Source organism: Caenorhabditis remanei, chromosome X (assembly GCF_010183535.1).
Source record: "Caenorhabditis remanei strain PX506 chromosome X, whole genome shotgun sequence".
Taxonomy (NCBI): Eukaryota; Metazoa; Nematoda; class Chromadorea; order Rhabditida; family Rhabditidae; genus Caenorhabditis; species Caenorhabditis remanei.
Genome location: NC_071333.1, coordinates 3,832,336 through 3,847,267, shown reverse-complemented (window position 1 = coordinate 3,847,267; position 14,932 = coordinate 3,832,336). Strand labels below are relative to the sequence as shown.

At 37.4% G+C, this 14,932-nt stretch overlaps 5 protein-coding genes across 5 annotated transcripts; 4 read left to right on the top strand and 1 right to left on the bottom strand.

The window, feature by feature from the left end:
* Positions 1 to 920: 920 nt before the first annotated feature.
* GCK72_022732 (uncharacterized protein) lies at positions 921 to 1,476 on the top strand (the record flags this gene model as incomplete). The annotated part of the gene is made up of 2 exons (XM_003096021.2): positions 921 to 1,209; positions 1,262 to 1,476. The coding sequence occupies 2 exons, from the start codon at positions 921 to 923 to the stop codon at positions 1,474 to 1,476; spliced, it is 504 nt and encodes a 167-aa protein (XP_003096069.2).
* Positions 1,477 to 3,995: 2,519 nt separating this feature from the next.
* GCK72_022731 (uncharacterized protein) lies at positions 3,996 to 4,406 on the top strand (the record flags this gene model as incomplete). Its single annotated transcript, XM_053735026.1, has 1 exon — positions 3,996 to 4,406. One exon carries the CDS (start codon positions 3,996 to 3,998, stop codon positions 4,404 to 4,406), a length of 411 nt encoding a protein of 136 aa, XP_053578592.1.
* Positions 4,407 to 4,689: 283 nt separating this feature from the next.
* On the top strand, positions 4,690 to 5,579 carry GCK72_022730 (uncharacterized protein; the record flags this gene model as incomplete). Its single annotated transcript, XM_003096003.2, has 4 exons — positions 4,690 to 4,844; positions 4,891 to 5,040; positions 5,091 to 5,189; positions 5,240 to 5,579. The coding sequence occupies 4 exons, from the start codon at positions 4,690 to 4,692 to the stop codon at positions 5,577 to 5,579; spliced, it is 744 nt and encodes a 247-aa protein (XP_003096051.2).
* A 583-nt stretch (positions 5,580 to 6,162) lies between these two features.
* Positions 6,163 to 6,845, bottom strand: GCK72_022729 (uncharacterized protein; the record flags this gene model as incomplete). Its single annotated transcript, XM_003095998.2, has 3 exons — positions 6,163 to 6,508; positions 6,558 to 6,707; positions 6,754 to 6,845. 3 exons carry the CDS (start codon positions 6,843 to 6,845, stop codon positions 6,163 to 6,165), a joined length of 588 nt encoding a protein of 195 aa, XP_003096046.2.
* A 2,626-nt stretch (positions 6,846 to 9,471) lies between these two features.
* Positions 9,472 to 10,123, top strand: GCK72_022728 (uncharacterized protein; the record flags this gene model as incomplete). The annotated part of the gene is made up of 3 exons (XM_053735025.1): positions 9,472 to 9,486; positions 9,534 to 9,825; positions 10,071 to 10,123. 3 exons carry the CDS (start codon positions 9,472 to 9,474, stop codon positions 10,121 to 10,123), a joined length of 360 nt encoding a protein of 119 aa, XP_053578591.1.
* Between the last annotated feature and the right edge of the window lie 4,809 nt (positions 10,124 to 14,932).

Here is a 14,932-nt window from a genome sequence, read left to right as displayed (position 1 = left end):
TAACTACAGTACCGGACAAAAAGCTATCAATTTTTGCCGCTTTCAGTTGAAATTGCCTAATTTTGATGGTGTGTCATGGTAATTCTGATTGACCCATCAAGTAGATTACTAAAAAATCATAGAGATCAAAAGTAGAGCTTCATTTTTGTAGTTGACAACTTTTTTGTACAAGCACTCCCTAGCAAGTTACGTATCGACAAAGTAATTTCTCTCTTAAATCGACCAATTTCAGTGCAAAATAGTGCGATTTTTGAGCTGTCGACTTAAAATTACAATAACTCTCTAGGGAGTGTCCGTACAAAAATGTTGTCAACTACAAAAATGCGCTCTAATTTTGATCTCTATGATTTATTAGCTATCTATTTGATGGGTCAATCAGAATTACCATGACAGATCCGCAAAGTTGGGCAATTTCAACTGAAAACGGCAAAAATTGATAGCTTTTTGTCCGGAACTGTATATGAAAAGTTTGAAAGCTCATAACTCGCCTCGCAGAGATATTTAGCAGGTTTTGACTGCAGAAATAGACTCCTTGGGGTCAAAAATACATATAACCAAATTCAAAGGTCGTTTGAAAATAGCGTCTCCTAAGACTTTCCTTGTAAGTTGTATTCGTTCCTCAAACCAAGAAGATAACCTTTTTCTTCAATCCAAAGGAACATTTCCGCGAGTTTTCTTTCTTTCTTTCTCTCGATGATGTTTAGCTTCACAGAACAACTCATGATGGTTTGGTATTTTCTCCGATTTTAACACAAACACTCCTCTCTAATTTGCATATTGTTTTTGCCCCGCCTTCTTTGATGGAAATTTTAGGTATATAAACCATCAAATTTTCTTTTCAGCAAGAGTCCTCTCCCTTCATGTGGAAAATAGGAAATATTCTTCTTCTACTCACCCTTGTCGGGCTGTTTTCGGCACTTATGCCGAACAATTCTAGCATTTCGTCCGACAATGATTCGAAGCAAAATGCTTACCAAATCCAATCGGACAACCGTTATCGTCGCCGTAGAACTCGTAGAACTACGACACCTGTTGTTCAAACAACAACGACAACGCGACCAAAAACTGAACACGAAAGCAATCAAGAACTAACAAATGCCTTTATCGAGAAGTTGACAGCCGGTGTCTTGGCTAAGAATAGAACTCAAGTGAATGACTGTTTCGACTTGAATTTCAAATTCGAAAGCTGCAAAAGAACCGACAACAAGAGTAAGTTTGTTGACAAAAAAGAAGTCCTTTTCATAATTATTTTCTGTTTCAGTTGAAATGGTCGGAGAGATGCTTGAACAAACCGGAAGCAATTTCCAAATGATATTCGATGCATCCTATGACCAACCAGTTGGACATTGGCTCAAAATCATGGGAAAGTTCAACGGATGGAAAGGTCACACATACAACATATACTTCTCAATCATCAGAGAAAACTTGAAAGCGGTGAGAGGTGAAGTGCTCAGATGTTCTCCAGGAGATCCTTAAGCATGTTGTGATTTGATACCAATGAATGTTGCATTTTCTGTCAGTAGTTACATTTTTTGACAGGTCTTCAAAACCCAAAGTGAAAAACACTTTAATAGTCCTGTCCAATTTAAAATAGCCGTGTGGTCGTTTTACATGATTGCATTGTTTCGCAAATGTGGATGCAGCCGTCATATCCCATAATAAACAATAGACAACCAGACACATATCCTTTGTTAGACTGATTAGCAAATTTAAGGAACTTTATTGTATGATTACTTATGATACCCTGGACTGACGGGAATTTGGGCATTCTTGTCATTAGCAACTTTGATGGGTTTCTACCCGTTTTATATGTGTTTTTAGCTTTCTGGCTTCTGTTTTGGGCTTCAAATATAAGTTGTTTAACTAAACTTGACAGTTTTTTACTTTGAAGGTTTCAAAAAATAGATTTTACTTGCGAAACCTCACTCATTTAAAATGAATGAAGTTCGATCAAAGTAAGGATGTTTCTGACCGAAAATCGATTATCTTCAACACTATTTGTGCTCTGCATACTGAATTCAATTCAAAGATCCTAGAGTTTCACGATCTCAATACTGTGTTCCGCAAAAGATAACTGCTTGGTGTTGATTTGAACTTTTGAAAAGCGAAATGGGTTTCATTTCAAACCGAGTAAAATGGAAAAAAAACTAGGTCAGGAATTCCTCGTAATCGTCCGATGAGGACTAACGATGTTTGAAGCCCGATGGCACCGGGCAGTTTTACGGAGGGCAAGAATGAGATACATCCAGTCTCTGTGGATACCAAATTATCCTCTCTCTGACCGCTGAACAACAAATGTCTTGAAAGAGTGATGATTGAGAGTCGATTACCTGAGAAAGGATTTAGAGACGAGAAAGAGTTACGAGTCGAGACCGGGCTTGTTCGGAGAAATTTTTTGGAGAATCGGAGAATCGAAACTTTTTCCTAAAGAAGTAGGAAAATCGAGTGTCCGAATCTTTTTTAGAATCGGAAAATTTTGGAAATTTCGGAGAATTTTACCAAAAATGTTTCTAATACGGGTTTTTCGATTCTCCGAAATGTTCCGAAATTCTCCGATCGAATAATTTCACAAAAAAAAAGTCGGAGAATTATCCGCGGGAGAATTGGAGAAGTTCGATATCCGATTCGACGACTCCGAACAAGCCTGGTCGGGACACATATGATTGGAAATGAAACCAGCTGAGGCTTCCAAAAAAATTCAAATTCTGCTGAACGCATCCAGGAATAGGAAAATTGAACTCACAATTCAAGCTTTGGCTTTGATTCAATGATAAAATTTTCTTAGAAATTTCAGAAGTATTGGAGTATTAAAAAATATCAAATTTTACGACTATTTCTCAAAATTTTCCGAAAAAACAATTTGGAAAATTTTGATTCGGAAACATTTTCCGAAAAAAAATCGGAAAATTTTCCGTCGGAAAAGTTTTCCGGAAAATAAAATCGGAAAATTTTCCGTCGGAAAAATGTTCCGAATTTTTTTTCGGAAAATGTTTCCGAATCGAATTTTTTTCTGGTAAAGCATAATTGTAAAATCTCTGCTTTTCTGATACGATTTCGATTCCTCAATCAATTTTTTCGTTGTTTTTCTAACTGTTTTGGCTGGCCGGTAACAGGCCGTCGTTGGCTCGTTGACCCGTTGGCGGTCGTTCAGCCGTCAGTGATTCACCACTCGATTTACCACTTTGTCGACCGTCTCTCTTTCTTTTTTCGCTGTCGATTCCCCTATTCCCTTATGATTTATCAGTGTTTCTGGCCCCGAAGATGTCACTTTGAGAATCTTGAAATTTTGAGAAAAGTTGTAAAAACATGGAAATGAAATTTATCTGAACGGTTTCTGGGGTGTTTTGAGGGCTATAAAATTGGGTAGGGGTAGTCAAAAACATTTCTAACATGTTGCGAAAGTTTCCCGATGTTATCTGGAACATTGAAATTTTTATGAATTTTTGGGTGAAAAGTCAATTATTGGGCACATTTTCCTATGATGACGTCATAGGGGACTGGTAACATATTTTTTGTAAACCACTACCATAGGGTATATATGCTGTAAAAAGAGTTCGGATTGAAACAACTTTTTGCAACTGTGCCAAGAGGAATCCTAATCTTACAGACAACGCCTCTTAAAACAAACTTTAATGTATGGGAACGTCAAATATACAACTGAAAAATCATGAGAAAAATTGTTTTTTAATCCTCGGTGAGGTTAAAACACTATAAAACAGGTGTAAAAAAAATCTAAAAATTGTTCTCAGTAGGGTTTGAACTCGCATCCCTCAGAACCGGAAAAAAAACTGAAAAAAAAAATTTGAGAAAAAATTTGAAAAAATAAATTTGAAAAAAAAAATTTGAAAAAAAAAATTTGAAAAAAAATTTGAAAAAAAAATTTGAAAAAAAAATTTGAAAAAAAAATTTGAAAAAAAAAATTGAAAAAAAAATTTTGAAAAAAAAAATTTTGAAAAATTTTTCGCCGACATTCATATACGCCTTTGACTCTCGATATGAATGTGGCCGGCATAGCTCAACTGGTTAGGCTGTCGGCCACCGAACGGAGAATCGGAGGATCGAACCCCACATATGGCGAACAAAGCTTCAGCTGGAGGAATTGTGATGGTATGGATCACAGCAGCCAAAGGAATTCGACTGGGAATGGTCATGGGATGGACGATCGATTCCAAGGGGTCGGCCCCGTCATTTCGGAGCCCAGGGGCCGGCTCCGTCAAACAAGAATTGGTGGAATAAATCAATTCTTGACAGAAGGAGGAGCCATGGAGGAGAGAGCAAATAACGGATTAAAAAAAAAGGGATTCGGTGGCGATAAAGGAGGAGAAGAAGAAAACCCTTTTGTATTTGAGAAGATTTTGGGTTCTAAGGCATACTGGTTCGGAACCCACAGAGTACAAATTTTTTGAAATTTTTTTGCACGTGTTTTAATGGTTCAGAATGGTGATCTTAAAACTCCTATCGATAAAAATGTTTCTTGGAACAGTTTTTTGGTTTTTAGAGATGCTGGTTCTTAATACTTTTTACATATCTTCATCTCTCTCTCTCTCTCTCTCTCTCTCTCTCTCTCTCTCTCTCTCTCTTTGTTTTTATTCTGAATTCACAGTATGTATGTTTTCTCACTTTGACATTGTCTTATCCCTCTTTTTTAACGAAGACAAACAGAAACAGATCGTGAGCTCATTATAAAAGATGTCGTCTACCAACGCTTTCAAATTTTTTGAACACTGGAACACTATGGCTGATGGATTAAAGGTTTTACTGGAGACTGTTATAAATTCAAATTCACTCAGTCCAAAGGACCTCGAACATAATACAAGAATAATGGAAAATGCTCAAGCTATAATGTAAGTTAGCGGCAAATCTCAGACAAAATTAATTGTTTTTTTGCAGTCTTGAACTTTTGGCTAAGAAGGCTTTGATGCTTAACCCAGCGTCTCCTTGCCCATCACTTTCAGAACCAAAAGAAGTTCTTGTCTCAATCTTTCCATTTGTCAAGTTTGAGACACAGCGTGTTTTGCAGGATGTCAATGAATCTGTTGGGTAAGTTTAATATGAAATGAGATTTCAGGTGTGAAAGTTTGAAATTTCAGTTCCACTTCGTCTGCGTCATCTTCGAGAAACGGCAGAGAGACATCCATATTTTCTTCTTTGTCTACCAGCTCTGATTACAAGGCTTGCTCGGTTTCGAGGTATGTTTAATCGAAAAGACTTCATTCAAATTTTCAATAGTTTCTTTCAGTGATAATTCAATTCGAATCCAATCGACTATCGAATCCGGAAGCTCCACACCTAGCACAGAAACTTCCGGGAGAACAACAGAATCCTTGGACTGGCCTTGTGAATATCAATCGCCTTTGATGATTCAAAGAATGACGGACGCGTTGATGCAATCGACAAAAATGAAAAAGTACTGCAACTATACCGAGCAACAACGGCAACAACTCAATACATACTTTGCAAAAAAGGCTTATGTGACCGGTGCGGAGAAGAAAAAATTAGCAGAAGAAACTGGTTTAACTGTGAAGCAAGTTAGGGAATGGTTTAAAAACAAAAGGGTTTCACAAAAAAAAATTAAATAAATCATGCTTTACAATTTTTCTTTTTATTTGAAATTGTTGCTATGTGTTATTCAATAAAGTCATTCAAGTCTGTATACTCTTTTTGCCGTTTTCATGTTTTAGATCTCCCTAGTGTTGTTAAGGGAATGTCTTCTCTCCCCAATCACTCTTTTTTTTGCACACAGATCGATCAACTGTCAAATTCTCTCACCTAGATCAAGAGAACAAAAGTGAAAAAATTACTCATGTGTTTTTACGATGGGATATGCAATTTGGGAAAATGACCTAGTTTTGTGTTCAACGTCACAGTCTCACAACACCATTTGTCGTCCACATAACCCAACCAATTTCTTTTAGCTTGATCGAAATAGAAATAAAACAAACGTGATGTGCTGATGAGACAGTATCGAAAGCAACTTTTGTGGTCTGGAGTTTAAAAAATCAAGGATTCAAAAAATCCAAATAAGTTAAAAATAAGATTGCACTGGTTTGAAAAATCTATGTATCTATAGCATTGAAGTTCCGCTAATTGTTGTTGTGAAGCAAAGAAACAAACAGTTATTCACACTTTATGTTCAATTATAATACACAAAACCAGCAAGAATTAGAAAGTAATATTCTTCTTTTTCAAACTTCTTCTAGTGTTTGCAAACCAATTCGAGACTTGCTGCGCAGTCAATCCAGTTTCTTTGGCCATCTGATATTTATCTTCATCCGGAATATAATGACGTTTCTTGAAGTACTCAGCCAATTTTCGAACCTGTTCTTTGGTGTATTTTTTAGGCAGACGACGTTGTTCATTCCTGTTGACCGGCTCGTCGTGATTCTTTTGAAGCATCTGTGGAGTCATGTCGAAAACAGACCAGTTCAAAGATCCGGGTGTTGTGGCGGTGGAACTGGATGTATCCCGTCCAGAGTCACTTTGCGCCAAATCAATTTTTAAAGGGCTTCTGTGAAGTGGAACATCACGAGTCTCAATAGACCTTTCATCAAACTAACCTCAAATTTGAACCACGAGAAATCGACAAAGGTGTCTGTTTCTCCATTTTAATGCATGGAAACATTGAAACCACAGTTTCCACGAGCTCATGATTAACAGGAGATAGCATTGCCATTGACGCCGACTTATTTTCACTCAATAGGGACCAGCTGAAAAAAGTGTCTAATCGATAATATCAAAGCAATTGAAACTTACATCACGGCCTGTCCCATCACTTGAACTTTTTCTTTGAGCTCTTGCTGCGCAGGATCTTCTGATGTTAGTAGAGTAACCAGAGCAGTCTTCATGGCTTCAAACATTTCAGACAGAGGATAACTCATAGTACGGCAAAGTCAAGCTAATAAAATGAAGGAGAGTTGTCTTGACGACAGATGTAGGCGTGACACTGAGACAACAAACAGGAGTGGAGGATATCTTCCCAAACTAAATCTTCTTCAGAGTGAACTAATCAAACACATCACTACCTTTGCATACACCTCCCGCCTATTGTTGTGCAGGTGAGATATTTTGACAGTGACGGATAATCCGTTTGTAGAGAAAACCAAGGCAACCCAACAAGAAAACCAGATGGTGATTCAGATGTTCAGGAATGATGAAAATAAGTTATGCAGAGCCTCAATTGTTATGAATTTATAGCAGAAGGCTCTAACTTTTGAGTACCCAGGTTTTTCGCATGATCAACACTGATGATGACAATCAAATAGTCTGTGGTGCATGCATTTCTGAGCAGATGAATCATTAATATTCCTAGGAGCTGGAAATACTAGGTACATTTGTATTGAGATTTGTCGTGGCATGTTATGTTGACATTAATATCCTTCACTTAAGACAAATTATCGAGAAGTGTGGAAAATTGTTTTGAGCTTCGCTATGTTTGTTTGATTATTGATATAAATAATTATTTCTTTGTGGATTGCAAAAATTACCTTTTAAAAAGTAGTAGTGAAGGAGATAGAAAGAAAGTACGCATGACAATAAATATTTGAAAAGCGCTGCGTGGCCACGATGTGTAATAACTAATTTGCCAATGATCATTCGAGTGTTTTGAAGAATGATCTTGTGATCTTTTGGATATTCCATTTTAGATTATTCTGAGACTTCATTAACTATACGAATGCACAAATCCCTTTTCTCCTAACATTTCCCGCTTTTCTAATTACACCTTCTTCCTAACCCTAAAATTAGGAGTTTATGTTCTGCGTCTCCCCCTCCCGCGCAATGCTTTTCCACTAATCCCTGTGAGTGTCTCTCAGAAATTCCAAATGTGAAATATCATAATATCAGAATGTTAGAGATACGCAGTTGGGTGGCTCGGTGAAATTTTATCTTCAAGAGTTGGTGACTCCGCCCTTCTATGGGAAAGGTATATAAACTCTGCCAGCAGAGGAGCATTTCATATTGAGATCGCAATGTGTAAGCGGTCTGGTATTACTATTTTTTTTGAGTACTAGTATTTTCATTCAATTTTTCCAAAAAATCTTTGGTTTGATGTAGTATTTCATCATGTTTTGTTGGAAAAAGTAAGTTTGGGTACGGGAACTCCTGTGAGGGATTCACTTTTGTTTTCATTAGATTTAAAGAAAACTTAACTTTCCTGATCCCTGGGTCAATACTTATAGTACTTCACTCTGTTTCATCTGGGAATTAAAATGGATGAAGGATGGGTCTCCCATAACGTAAGATTATTTCCCGTAACGTAAGATTTTTGAGATATAAACACAAGTTTGAAAAAAACCATAAAATTTTACAAAAATGACATTTTTCTCGGTGGAAATGAAGTGCTAAAAATATGAAATGAACACAAAAAGTGCTTAAAATGACGTTTTTTACTTGTTCCCATCAAAATTTAATCGAAAAAACTTTATAAGGGATATTTTAGACGGTAGGGGGCGGAGCCAAATGAAATATGGACCAATGCGTTATTAGTTGTCTGGGTACCCACTATGCATAATACCAACCCATAAAAACCGGTTTGACTTTTGTCTGTACATCGTCATGCTCGAGTTTTACAGAGAGTGTGTCATAAGTATTATATCATTTCGACATATCTCTGCGTCTCTCACCTCGTCTCTTCTTTCCGCTGCCTCCAAACTGAAATGTTTGAAGGCGCATATTTCAAAAGTGTGTGGAGATATAAAAATGTTGTAAAATAGAAAAATGATCTGCAAAACGTTTTGCACATTTTTGTAGTTGACTATTTTCGAATAGCAAGATAGGCTCGTTTGAAAATTGGAGGATGAGAGAGCGTGCTAACAACTTGTTAACCATGTTCGGTCGATTTTAGCCAATCTTAGACAATGTAAATTCATTTTAGGCGATCTTGGACGATCTTAGGTTATCTTAAGTAATCTTTGACAATCTCAACAAATTTTGGCTGGTTCCAACCGATTTTAGACGATTTTAGACAACCTTAAGCAATCTAAGCCGATCTTAAGCATTTTCAGCCAGTCTCAACCGATTTTATGCATTCTTAGCCAAATTTGGCCGATTTTAGTTGTAAAGCGAGGCAAAAAATCCATCCAGAACCGGGCATTACTGGGTTACTGTATTTTTATTTTCAGATGTATCTGATCTCCGAAAACAACTTCTCCATCGTTTTCTCATCATTTCTTCTCCCGAACGATAGTGTCCCCTCATTCAATCCTATATTGGACTCTAGTCTCCACCAAGGTCACAGTCCTCCTATTGAAAGTGATCGCCCTAGCAATTTTGATCACTATCACGCCAAAAGGATACCGACTTCATGGACTCTTTGGAGTACTCACAGCCCTATTCCTTATCATCAATGGAATAGTGTCCTGGTGGTTTTGGTATCCGACTAGTGAAGAGGTTTTCAATATCTATACGGGTGCTACTGCGATTGGATCCGTCAACACATCCCAGAACTGACTAGCAGTCATTCCATTGATACCGATGGTGTTAACTATGGTAATTTTGTCGTTTATAGAACAAATTTTCAAAAAATTCCTTTACAGCTCGTCCTTCCCTTCGCCCTCTATTGCCTTCGACTGGCTAAAATTAAAAGGGAACAGGACAGTTGGACTCTTAGCTTTACCAAAGCTAAAATCAGAATAAACTACTGGGCAATAATCGGAGAAATTCTAGTCGCTGTTCTATTCGGGTATCTGCCAATTCTACTCACTTATACCTCTACAATCCTTGGATTGGGGAAGGAGGAAATTGGAACTTTTTATCTAAATTATTCGATCTGTGGTTCTACGGTGGTCGAGGCTCTTCCCCTAATCTATTTACTCAAGAAACCGAAAGGTGAGACTTTTCCAAAAACGCATCAAATGCGCGCCAGCCTTGGTGGCGTTTCAAATTTTTGGGGTTTTCAAAAAAATTTTAAAGTCTTGATTGAAATAGGAACTTTTTGGAAATTCAAGTTTTATATAGATCGTGTCGCGCCTGATTCATATATAAAGTGTCTGGCGCAATCGTGGCGCATTTATTAATTTGTAAGAGTTGGAATTTTACCGGAAAAACAGTGAAAAATCAAAAAACAATTTCAGTGTTCGCCTCGTCCGTAGCTGTAATACCGCTCTCGTCGTCCGGAAGATTTTAGGCCTATTCGAACGATCTAGTGCTATATATCAATATCGATACGGTTATAATTACGGTTGATAGATATTATCAATTATCTCAAACCCAGAAGATTTTAATTATCTCTAACTACTGGTTTATACGAGTTTTAAAATATGATGTCAAATTCCCCGTCACCTTCTCATTACTATTATTCACTATTATGTTATCCAGTTATTCTTTATCAATACATATATTTACTTATTTTTTGTTTTCCCATTTATTTTTAAACCAGTCGGTTCACGTCGCCTGACGGCGACTAAACCTCCTTCTCAACACCACCCTTCTGGGTGTTACAGTGAATTACCCGGAAACGGACAAAACGTTTGGAGTCCTCTAGTTTTTCTGAATCCGATGATATCAAAAAATCCTTCACGTCGTCAGTTTTTAGAAAACGGCCTATAACTTTTTATGACGTGGATCAATCCGAAAACGGACAAAACGTTTGGAGTCCTCTACTTTTTCTGAATCCGATGATATCAAAAAAGCCTTCACGTCGTCACTTTTTAGAAAACGGCCCATAACTTTTTATGACGTGGATCAATCCAGAAACGGACAAAACGTTTGGAGTCCTCTAGTTTTTCTGAATCCGATGATATCAAAAAATCCTTCACGTCCTCACTTTTTAGAAAACGGCGCATAACTTTTTATGACGTGGATCAATCCGAAAACGGATGGCACTCTCCACAAAGAGAAAAAAGTAAAAGTTACATTTAACCGCTTTTCTTTGGTGTCTGGAGTCAAACCAACTAACTGTAGTCAACGTTGCTTTGCCAGATCGGACGGTCGGCGCGTTCCCTTTTATCCACGCGTCACTGAAGAGGCGCCGCTCTGTGGAGAGGAAAGCGAGCAGCCGACGTTTCACGGGTTTTGCCGACCGCCTTCCCCTTTTCTCTCTTCGAATTTGGCTTGAAAAGCAGTATTTTAAATCAGAAGTCGTAATTTTGAGAATTTTGAAAAAAAAGACGGGCATCATTAAGAGAAAATTTCTGATCTTTTGGTCCAAATTTGAAGAAATCCGGTCCAGTAGGAAGGGCGGTAGGATCGGCGACAGACACACAAACATACAGCCGTTTGCGTTTGTTAATAGTAAAGATAATTCAAGTTATCTAAGCCTTGCATATTGAAAAAAGTTTGTTGATTATGTAGTTTTTGTTTTGGAATGACTTTATTTGGTTAAAATTTCAGGAAATGTCAGCTATATTATGCCGAAGAGGAAAAGTCTCATGAGATCCAGATTTGAAATGTTAATGAGGCTAGTGAGTCATAATTTGGAAAGCTAGACAACAATAGAATGGAAAAGAGTCTCTTGAGAGGCATGATAATGTATACATTTTCAGATTTTCTATCAACGAACACGTAGAATTTTAAGAATACGTCTCCAATCAGACAATATAGATCCGATATCAAATATAGAACATCTATGAAACAAGACAATCCAGAGGAACCTGCTCCCGGAGTAGAACTGATTATTAAAGTTCTAATTATAACATAAACTATCAAAAGTCAAATATATCGGTACAGAAAAATAGGGTCTTTCTAACAGTGCTAAAAGCTCATTGATATCATTAAAACTAACAGATATACAAATCTTGAATTCAACCAAAAATCGCGTTGAAGGCGCGCCAAGTACAAACCTAAGTTGTTTTCAATTATTATTTAAAGGTTTTATTGATTACGAATACTAGGAGGATGATCGCGTCAAAGGCGCGCCAGGCGGGAAAAAATTCTGGAATATTCACATTGGAAATGATGATAGAAGAAAGTAGCAATTTTACGAGAAGTCGCTCCACTGCTAACAAGGTAACCTTTTTCATACGATGGCTGAGAATTTGCTGAAACTTGGCACACATACACTTTCAAATGTGCCTAATTGAATGGCGTTGTCAGAATTTGCAGATTTATGCTCATTGGCTAGAAATCTCGATCTGAAATTTCTGGAAATCCTTTTATCTGCGTGGCATCCCTCTCTTGATTCTCCATTTCTCAATATAAAAAACAGCGAAGATGACGCAGTGGTAGTGAGGGGGTGCGGTGTTGGGGCACAGGTGAATCGCGGCAAGCGTGTAATTTGTCAAATATTGTTAAAAAAATATTGTTCAAATATTGTATTGCACTTGTCCCAATACGTAAAAGCGATGATACCTATTATTGGTGTGTAATTGGTAAATCGCGAATATTGACGAATTATTCACATATTGCTTGCAAATCGCGACTAAAACGTATGATATTTGTGTGATCGCGAGCGGTAATTGTTCACGTATCGCGAAAATTATTTGAATTCGCTGGATTTGAGAAAAACATTTATTGAAAAATAATGAATCAAATAAGAAAAAACAACAATGGGTAACATAAGAAGGGAAAGGATGATTGTAATTACACATAATAAAGCTAGTAATAAATTATTTTCCGTCCTCATGAGCTTCGTCTCCTTTTCGAACATGCTGCTCTTCTCCAAACAGCTTCAGTTGAATCGTGGCCGTCGGTGGTGTTGCTCATGAAGTTGAACAGTAGTTCGAGACTATAAAATAACAGTTAGTACTTCAAACAAATAGTTTTTTAATATTACCTAATGATGTCTCCATTTATTCTCATCTATTATGCTGAAGAAGCCATGATATTCTTTTAAATCCTCTGATTGCATTGTGACTCCATTTTCGTATGTTTTACATCCGAATTTGTTTGAGTTACCTATACTGCACTGCCCAAATCTGAAAAAATTAGTTCATTAAGACTCTCAATATGATTTCGACAAACCTCTTCTTGTTGATTGTCCAAGCAGTTTGCATTTTAGTCACACAGAGAGGTTTTCTTACAGAAAGCGGTAAAAAATAGGCAAAATAAGATGTAAAATAGGAAACAAAAGACTTGGAAATGATGTCCCGCCTACTTTTTCGCGATTTACCAATAACTTATCAGACTTTTCGCGATAGTCCAATATTTCGTCAATTAGTTTCGCGATCATGCGTATTGCATGTCTTCCATTTTCGCGACCTGTGAGTAATTTTCCTATTACTCGTAAACGTATAATTACAGGGTGGCTAATAAGTATACGACGTTTTGTTTTTGCACTTGTTGGCACCGTGCCAAAATATCTTCTCGGAATATTTCAAGTTTTTCTGAAAGTTACGACACTATATAAGTCGGCTTTGAAGTAATTTATCTCATTCTCGTCTTCATCTCAAGTTATGCGAGCTTCACCTTTCCGACCCACAATCGAGGTATTTTTCAAGGAGGGAGTTAAGAGCGCCAACATTGAAAAACGTCTTGATATTCCAACAGCATCAGTTCGTACAATGTTGGTTACCTTCAAAAAGGATAGAAGTCTCCAAGAAAGGACCAGCAACAGTCAACACTCGTGGGACACGAGGAATAATCTAGAGAAAAATCTCCTGTAATTATGGTATCAGCATAAACAAAATCGCTATGGATCTCAATATCAGTAGTTGAAGTGTCCAAACCATTGTCAAAAGGCACTTCTACTTCAAATCCTACAAACTGTGCCAAAAACAGTTCCTTTCCGCCCAATCCAAAGCTTTACGACTTGAAAAATCGAAGAAGTTGCTTGCCGACCTGCAGGTGCGTGCGTCTCGGACGTGATCTAGATTTCCGTGAAGGTTTTCATGATTGCACCTTTTTTCAATCATCAAAGGTAGAATCTATTGTTGTCACAAGCTGACAGAAGGTCCCAAAAACTTTTCTAGACCCATGACCGTCTTTTTCCTAAAAATGTCATGGTATGGCACGCGGTGACATCTGACGGTAGAACTTTCTTAATTTTTATCAACAAAAATGCAAAAATCAACTCCGGGTCTACCAAAACTTGGTTTTGAAGAATGTTGTGTTGCCCTGTTCATCACAACACTCTGCTGAGCGCATTTTTATCTCTCAACTAGATTAGGCCGCGTCACACAGTTCCAAATCAACAAATGGCATCCTCTCTTCAAATTTCCTGACTACTGATGCGACGACATTAGGCCTGTGTTATCGGCGGATCTCGATCTGATGGATTCCATCTTGTGGAAATATTTGAAGAGCAAGACTTCGGGAATCTTTTACAACATGGTCGATGCTCTCAAGACCGCCCTTGAGAAGATATGGGACAAAGTCGACGCCGATTACCTGCGGCGCACAAGCTATTTTGGTGTCTTACGGCAGACAGCCTGTAACAAAGCAAAAGTATCTAACTTCGAATTCCTGTTGTATACCAAATCTAATACGTACATTCCAACTATTGATAATGTTTCTTTGTTAATTGATTGGCTTTTTGAAAATGGCTTTTTGAAAATGGCTTTTTGAAAATGGAATATTGAATTATCCTCTACTAGGCCGGATAGTCCCTAAACCCAAAGCGCTGGTCATGGTTCATAAGAATCTTTGAGCATTTTCCGCGGTGTTCAATTTCCGTTTTTGTCTGTATGAGTTGTATAGGTCCACACGTTTCAAAAACATTTATTATTTTTTTTGGTGTATTGATATTTCAAAATTTGTCAGTAAATTGCTGGGATCAACTCACTAAGTAGCTGGAATTTACTTCCTGAACATGTCTTCCCCGTTAAAAATTTTTCCCGATTTTAAAAACTGAATATTTCCCAACGAAACCTTTTTCAATTTTCTTAAAAATTTCAGAAAAATCAGGAAAACATCTTCTGCGCTAGAATTGATGAGAAATCTGAAAACCCAACATGCCGGCCTATTGACATGGAATGACTCCCGACTGGCTCCACAAAATTTACGAATTTATTGGCTTATTTGATAGATTCTACAGAAAAAATGACAAATCTTTTCAAGC